Source organism: Megascapheus bottae, chromosome 7 (assembly GCF_031878675.1).
Source record: "Megascapheus bottae isolate mThoBot1 chromosome 7, mThoBot2.hap1, whole genome shotgun sequence".
Classification (NCBI taxonomy): domain Eukaryota; kingdom Metazoa; phylum Chordata; class Mammalia; order Rodentia; family Geomyidae; genus Megascapheus; species Megascapheus bottae.
Window position 1 is genome coordinate 7,600,700 of NC_143515.1, and position 7,500 is coordinate 7,608,199.

Below are 7,500 nucleotides of genomic sequence, written 5' to 3' on the forward strand. Positions count from 1 at the left end.
CACTTCCACCCCCGGTTGCCCTGGCGAAGGCGAGGCCTTGCCCAAGACTGTCCAGATTTTCCTGGATGATTTCCAGGACCAGGCCAACCAGATGCTCCGAGTAGCTCACTTGGTGTTGGCTTGCTGCCACAGGCCGCACGCTGGCAGAGACATGGAGGTGGCCGTGGCAGAGCTTTGGGGGCTTGTGGTCCGAGTGCAGCAGCTTTTCTCACCAAGTCCCCAAGGGTCCGGACTGGATTGCAGTCCTGCCACGCTGCAGGCTCTGCTTCATGCCTGGGCCTGGGCATCTGAACGACTGTTGGCATGTTTTGATGATGTTCTGAATATCCCTGAATTTCTGAATGTGTCTATTCAGGAAATGATGGAGCACTTGAATTTGTTTAGGTGGGCGTCGAGGGGTGAAGGCTGCGGAGAGTTTTCCAGACCTGTGGCATATTTACAAAGTCGAGCCGCACACATAATACAGGTAATGAATAGATATGTGGACCAAAATCGCGACCCCATTTTCCGCAATGGTCTAAGAGTCTTGATCCAGCAGTTAGAGCAATCTTTGTTGGTCTTGAGTACAGTATCTGGACACAAATCAGAAAGCTACAGCCTGCAGGATCAAGACACCTTGTTAACCATGGCCAAACATCTTATTTATTCAGCTCAGCAAGTCCGAGAAGGGCTGAATGGGACCAACCACCCAGATATCCTCAGTCCCCTTCGAAGCCAGGTTCAAAGGTCTGCACTTGCTGAGAAACCCTGTGATTTCATTTTCCTCAGACTCCAGGTCTCCACAGCCGCTGAAAGGAAATACCAGAGGTTGCCTGGCTCAGAGGAAACAGACCCATTCACCTCTTTCCTATCAAGGCCACAATCTTCCTGCCACTCCATTCCTGATAACCCACAGAAGAGGGGTTCTCCTCTCCCTACCACTGGCCAACTCCCCCTTGCTGTAGAGAGCCAGGACCACCAGACAGTGACCTCAGTGACCTCTGTATGCAGCAGTGTTCCAGAACAGGATGCTGCTAGGGAAGGGTCTCCCACAGCGAGAAGAATGACAGGACCCCAAGAAATCTCCACACAGACATCCCCCACTCCCAGCCTAGCAAGAGAGAAAGCCCAAAGTAAAACTTCTACAAATAATTGTCTCTTGGAAGTGGTTTTCCAGCCGTCTGAGAGGACCAGGGAAACCAAACAGGGTTTGGTAACCATAGCTGGTGACTGGTACTCCCTGTGTCAACAACTATTTGGTCATAAGCCAAGAGCTGGCTTATCAGGGAACGTGGCAGTGTTTATGGAACTCCAGCAGAAGTTAGCCACAATGGTCCAGCTAACTGCTAAGAGTGGGCCCACAGATTTAGATAAGAAGGACCTTGACTCCATTGGACATCAAGAAGTACTTTCACAGATGCAAGGCAGATTGGAAGAGGCAGAGGTCCATGCTAAGCTACTGTTGGACAAAATTCTGGTCTCTGGCCATCTCCAAGGCTCCACATTGTGGGAAGAGAGTATTGAGAATGAGTGCCTTCTGTGGTCAGTGGCTGTGCAAGGCTTGATCCAGAACATGAAGAGGCTCAGTAGAAGACAAGGCCTCTTTTTACTGCCCTTGCGACAGGCAGTGAAGAACCAGCAAGGGTTGCAGGAAGGGTTGGACGAGGTGGTATATGGGATTCAAAGGCTACAAGAGGCTGCCAGGCTGTCTAGCCTTGTATGTGGGGATGAACACGTAAAGGGTGAGATCTCCTTTCTGTACAGGGAAGTGCATGTTCTCACAGATGCTCTGGGAGATGTAGCACACATCCTGATCTCCTCCCCCAAACCCTCTCCAAGCCTGTCCACACGTTTTGAACTTCTCTGCTTGGAGCTCACCCTTCAAGCCAAGGTTCTTATCAGCCACCTCGGCAGCATTAATGAGGACTATGAGATCGCCTTCCAAGATGCTGTCTGCCCAGTGCTATCTACCTGTAAGAACCCACAGTCCAGGACAAAGAGTTTCCTGGAAACCATGGTGTCTAGTATCCAAGATGTACAGGGAATCATAGCCAAAGGCCAAGAGCCAGGGCGCTGCCAGGAAGATGTTGTGGTGGCTCTGGAAAGCCTTCTTATCGCTACCAACGAGGTGGTCCAGAGGGTCCCTGGACTCCAAGAACATTCAGAGGAGTGGGGACTACATGTGCTGGACTGGCTTCGGTGGGAGTGGGCAGCCAAAGCCCACCACGCAGTGTCTCAGCTACAGGCCTGGCGAGGTGGTGACACCCAAGCCTGGAGACTCCTGGTCCAGTGCTTGAAACCCAGGCAGGAGCCAGCAAGGGCCTCAGAACAGAACCTTGCCCATGCCAAGGGGAGTTCATCAGGAGCTACTGCAGGGGACGGTGTGGGTTCTCCAGGTTCTGTCCCCAGAGGGACCCTGGGGAGCTCAATGGGGACCTGCAGTGGTGAGCCAGCCATCCCTGAGACCACCACAGGAGACAAGGGCATGGTAGGCAACCCACGTATTTCCTCCACTCCTACTTCTACCCATTTTTAGTAGCCAAAGACTCTCCCAGGATTTTGTGTATAACACACTGGACAGGCAGCAGGTGCATCCTCAGGGAATTCAAGCTTAAGCTTGGGGTCAGCCCAGATTGCCTGGAATGGCAGCTTTATCGACTGTTTCCTAACGGAGACCTCTGAGAAGCCTCATTGCCATTTTTGACTTCTGTATCCAAGCCTGGCAGTTAATGAAAGCATCCATGCAAACTATTTGCACTTGCTTGGCACCAGTAAGGGTCCTAGAAACTGTGCCAACCGTGCCTACATTTACCATTGTTGCCCAAGTGGACGTGACTCACTTGTGATAACTGACCAGTTCTTGTCTTGTGGCACAGGCTGCCGCCTACCACTGTCACCTCTGCAGATTTACCTCCCCATGGTTCTTTCATTGGCAAGTGGCAGGAATCAAGCTGGAATCACTACTAGAAAAAAGAAAAGATTTATTGTGGATAACTCCCTCCCTCTACCCTACCCCCGACATGCTTGTGCTGCTCCTGAGGCTTGAATTTAGGGCCCGGAGCTTCCTCCCCCCCCACCCCTACTCTACCTCTTGAGCCACAGCTCTACCACCAGCTTCTTCAGCTTCTTGGTAGGCAAGTGGAGTCTCATACACTTTCTTTGCCAGGCTTCCATTGAATGGTGATCTTAAGATCTCAGCCTCCTGAGAGCTAGGATTACTGATGTGAGCCACCAGCCCCTGGACTGATCTTTCTTTTCTCTTTCTTTCTTTCTTTCTTTCTTTCTTTCTTTCTTTCTTTCTTTCTTTCTTTCTTTCTTTCTTTCTTTCTTTCTTTCTTCTCTCTCTCTCTCTCTCTCTCTCTCTCTCTCTTTCTTTCTTTCTTTCTTTCTTTCTTTCTTTCTTTCTTTCTTTCTTTCTTTCTTTCCTTCTTTCTCTTCCCCCCAGTCCTGGGGCTTGAACTCAGGGTCTGAGCACTGTCCTTGAATACTTTTTGCTCAAGGCTAGAGCTCAGCCACTTGAGCCATAGCACCACTTCTGGCTTTTTCTATATATGTGGAACTGGGGGATTGAATGCAGGACTTCGTGCGTGCTAGGCGAACACTCTACCACTAGGCCATGCTTCCAGCCCTTGTCTTTCTTTTAAAAAGGCTAAGATAGCAATTATCATCCCCAGTGTTATTTAAAGGCCTAGGCATCAGGAGTTTCATCAGCTCTTACCTGTTGTCTTCTTGCAGCAGCAGAATGATGGCCCTTACCCCTCCCCGGGCTGCTCAGGCAGACCCCAGGCTGGAATGGACCAGCCTCTCCAGGAGGATGGCAGCTTGGACAGCCAGAACAGAATCGCCCAGCTGACTGAAGACATGGCCAAGGAGGTACTCCTGATGGCGAAGAGCGTGAAGAGAAGAGGATGCATCCTGGTACCCGGGCTCTGTGGGGCGTGGGGATGGGAGGCCTGGGCTTTCTGACGGAAAGTAGGAGTTTCCATTCTGTCTTCTGAAAGCCAGGACAGTGCTGCATAGCTCTCAGAAGGAGGGCCACAGGTTAGTCAGAAGTCAGCCTCATCTCTCTCTGTACTTTTTCTTTTCCTGTTAAATTGTAATACATTTTATTATAGGGTTTTAAGTAAGATACATACTTTAAGAGACTTACCTTTGTGATTGTTGTTCTTAATGTACTATGTGAAGTTCCCATTTCTCTTTTTCCCCCCTTATGGTTTATCTCATGTTGTTACTGTATCTGACTTTGTTACCTGGTATATTGTATATGTTTGTTTATTTGAAATAGGGAAGGGAAGGGGAAAAACAAGATGATTGGGAAGGGGTTGGGAAAGGAAAAGTGGGAGAAAAACATGAGATGGGGTATAATTGTTCAGGATGGTTCTTTGTGTACTTTTTATTCTCTATCCACAAATGTTATAAAATCTACCTCTGTTACCAAGGTTTTGTCTTATTCTACCAATGGGAAATAATTTTCCCAAAGCTTGGTGAAATTAAGGACTCCTTTATACCTCAGAAGAATGGACTGAAGGGAATTATTTATATCTTAAAAAATTCTTCCCATATAGCCAGGCACAGTGGTTCACGCCTGTAGTCTTTGCATGTAGTTCTAGCTACTTAGGAAGCTGAGATCCATAGGTTCATGATTCAAGGTCAGCCTGGCAATTTTTTTTCCCACAAAACTCCATTTCAACCACCATGATGGTGCATGCTTGTCATATCTATTATACAGAAGTATAAATAGGAGGATTGAAGTCCAAGCTAGTCTAGGTTAAAAGACAGAACCTATTTCATAAAATAATGAAAGTAAAAAGGACTGGAAGCTGAGTTAAATAAAAAGAACCTGCTTACCAAGCATAGTCCCTGATTTTAAACTCCAGTGTTTCCAAAAATAAAGAAGGAAGGAAAGAAAAGAAAGAGAAAGAGAGAAAGAGAGAAAGAGAGAAAGAGAGAAGAAAGAAAGAAAGAAAGAAAGAAAGAAAGAAAGAAAGAAAGAAAGAAAGAAAGAAAGAGGAAGGAGTCTGGAACCAGTGACTCATAATCCTAGCTACTCAGGAGGCTGATATCTGAGGATCAAAGTTCAAAGCCCAGGCACAAAAGTGAGACTCTGATCTCCAGTTAACCACCAGAAAACCAGAAGTGGCACTGTGGCTCAAGTGATAGAGCTCTAGCCTTGAGCTGAAGAGCTCAGGGACAGCACCCAGGCCCAGAATTCAAGCCCAGTGTTACAAGAAAGAAATGGACAAGGAGAAAGAACCAAAGGAAAGAAGAAAGGCCAAAGAGGGGACATGGTTTAATATCCACATACCAATATAAAAAAAATAAAATAAAACCTGTTAATTGTTGCATGTATGGACCAAAAGGAAGATCAATGCAACATGGCACCAAGAGCTTCTACTCAGGATGCTAATAGTTCCAAAATACATAACTGAACCCCTTTGATTTCCGTCTCTCATTCTGTGAGGAAAGGGGCCAAGAAGAAAAGTTATCCCCTGAAGTCTGACCACCCTAAGGCCCAAACCTTTCCTTGTCCTTTCTCCCTTCCCATCATAGCCAGTCAGCAATTCACAGGGTTGGTGACCTCAAGGTCATTAGAGCAGAAGTGGCTGTGGTTATCTCCTCTTGCTGACTCTTTCCTTTCCAAACATCCTGTAACAAATAGGACCTGGGTGCTGTCAATGGGTTTGTGACTATGAACCCCCCAAATCCTCAAATCCTCCACTCCAGTGGGTTCCTGGGAGAAATATACATGCGAAGGAAGGTGAGAGAAAGAAAACCAAAGACCATTTTAGTAGTGAAATTACAACCTGGTAAGAAACAGTGAAATCACTACCTGGTAAGAAGGAACAATGCAGAATTTTCTCCCAACCACTGCAAATCCCAAATCCTAATTTTTTGTGTGCCTGTTCTAGGGCTTGAACTCAGGGCCTGGGAACTGTCCCTGGTCTTCTTAAGGCTAGCTCCACTTCCAGGTTTTTTTTGTTTGTTTGTTTTTGTTGTTGTTGTTTTGCTGCTTAACTGGAAGTAAATCTTGTGGTGAACTTTCCCTTCGTGAACTGGCTTCCAGCTGAGATACTAAGATCTCAGTGTCCTGAGTAGCTCAGTTACAAGCATGAGTCACTGATGCCTGCCTCTGATTTTTTTTCCTATATAAGACCAAGTTTGAATTCAGGGCCTTACACTCTCACTCAGCTCTGTTGCTCAAGGCTGGTTCACTATCACTTAAGCCATACCTCCAGTCTGACATTTTCTGGCTAATTGGAGTCTCCAAGATTCTTTTCTTCTGGGCCTGGCTTTGAACTGAGGTCCTCCTGAGGATCTCAGATTACAGGCATGAGTCACTGGTGTTCAGCTCTTGAACTTTTGTTGTTTCTTTTGAGATATCTCATTAAGTGGTCCAGAAAAGCTTCAGACTTATTATATAGCAGGCCAAACTATTTCAGCCTCTTGAGCACTGGGATTAAAGGTGTGATTTAAATCCAGATTTTAATACCAATTGGATTGAACAATAACAATACTGGTACTCTTAAGTGAAGCAGTTAAAAATGGCTGGCTAGTGGACCACTTGCCTGAGGCTGACAGGTGACAGGATTTCCTAAAACAGAACAGGTAGACTTCATGATAGGAATTGAAACACAGCCAAGCCAGTATAACTCCACAGTTCTAAGGCTGGGGGTAGAGTTGGAGAAAGCAAGGTGGTAATGGGAAGACTGGAGGAAGGTTGGAGGTACAGAAATATGTTACTTGTCTCATTTCTAGGCAGAAGTAAGCACAAGACTATTCAAAAAAAAAAAAAAAAAAAAAAAAAAGGTTGGGCCAGGAGTGTGGCCTAGTGGTAGAGTGTCTGCCTAGCACACATGAAGCCCTGGGTTCCATTCCTTGATACTATATACACTGAAAAATCCAGAAGTGGTGCTGTGGCTCAAGTGGTAGAATGCTGGCCTTGAGAAAGCTCAAGGACGGTGCCCAGACCCTGAGTTCAAGCCTCAGGACTGGCAAAAAAAATGTTATTATAAAGGTGATGTACACATGGGTTATAGTTACTTAAGTCAGGTAAAGAGAACATTTCTTCTTGGGCAATGCCACCCCTTCCCTTGATTTCTCCTAGTTTATCCCTCCCATCCCACCCACTAGTTATATAGCTCATTTTCCTTCCTTCCTTCCCTCCCTCCCTTCCCTCCCTCCCTCCCCTCTCTTCCCTTCCTTCCCTCCCTCCCTTCTTCCCCTCCCCTCCCCTCCCCTCCCTCCCTCCCTCCCTCCCTCCCTCCCTTCCTTCCTTCCTTTCTTCTTTTTCTTTTTGCCAGGCCTGGGGTTTGAACTCAGGGCCTGGATACTGTCCTTGGGCTTTTCAAGGCTAGCTCTCTACCACTTGAGCCACAGCGCCAGCTTTTCCTGTATATGTGGTACCAAGGAATCGAACCCAGGGCTTTGTGCATGCTAGGCAAGCACTCTATCACTAGGCCATGCTCCTGGTCCTGTATAGTTCATTTTCAACATAGTGAATATCACTACTGCATTTGTTCA

General features: G+C 46.9%; 1 protein-coding gene across 1 annotated transcript in view; it reads left to right on the forward strand.

Annotated features, from left to right (window-relative positions):
• The window catches only part of LOC150060241 (uncharacterized), a 45,658-nt gene that overhangs the window by 29,597 nt on the left and 8,561 nt on the right, over positions 1-7,500 (forward strand). The window contains exons 6-7 of the mRNA XM_090336916.1: positions 1-2,467; positions 3,715-3,897. The exon at positions 1-2,467 is cut by the window's left edge and continues 140 nt beyond it. Coding sequence (XP_090193042.1) covers positions 1-2,467; positions 3,715-3,897 — 2,650 coding nt within the window. The remainder of the gene's footprint in view (positions 2,468-3,714; positions 3,898-7,500) is intronic.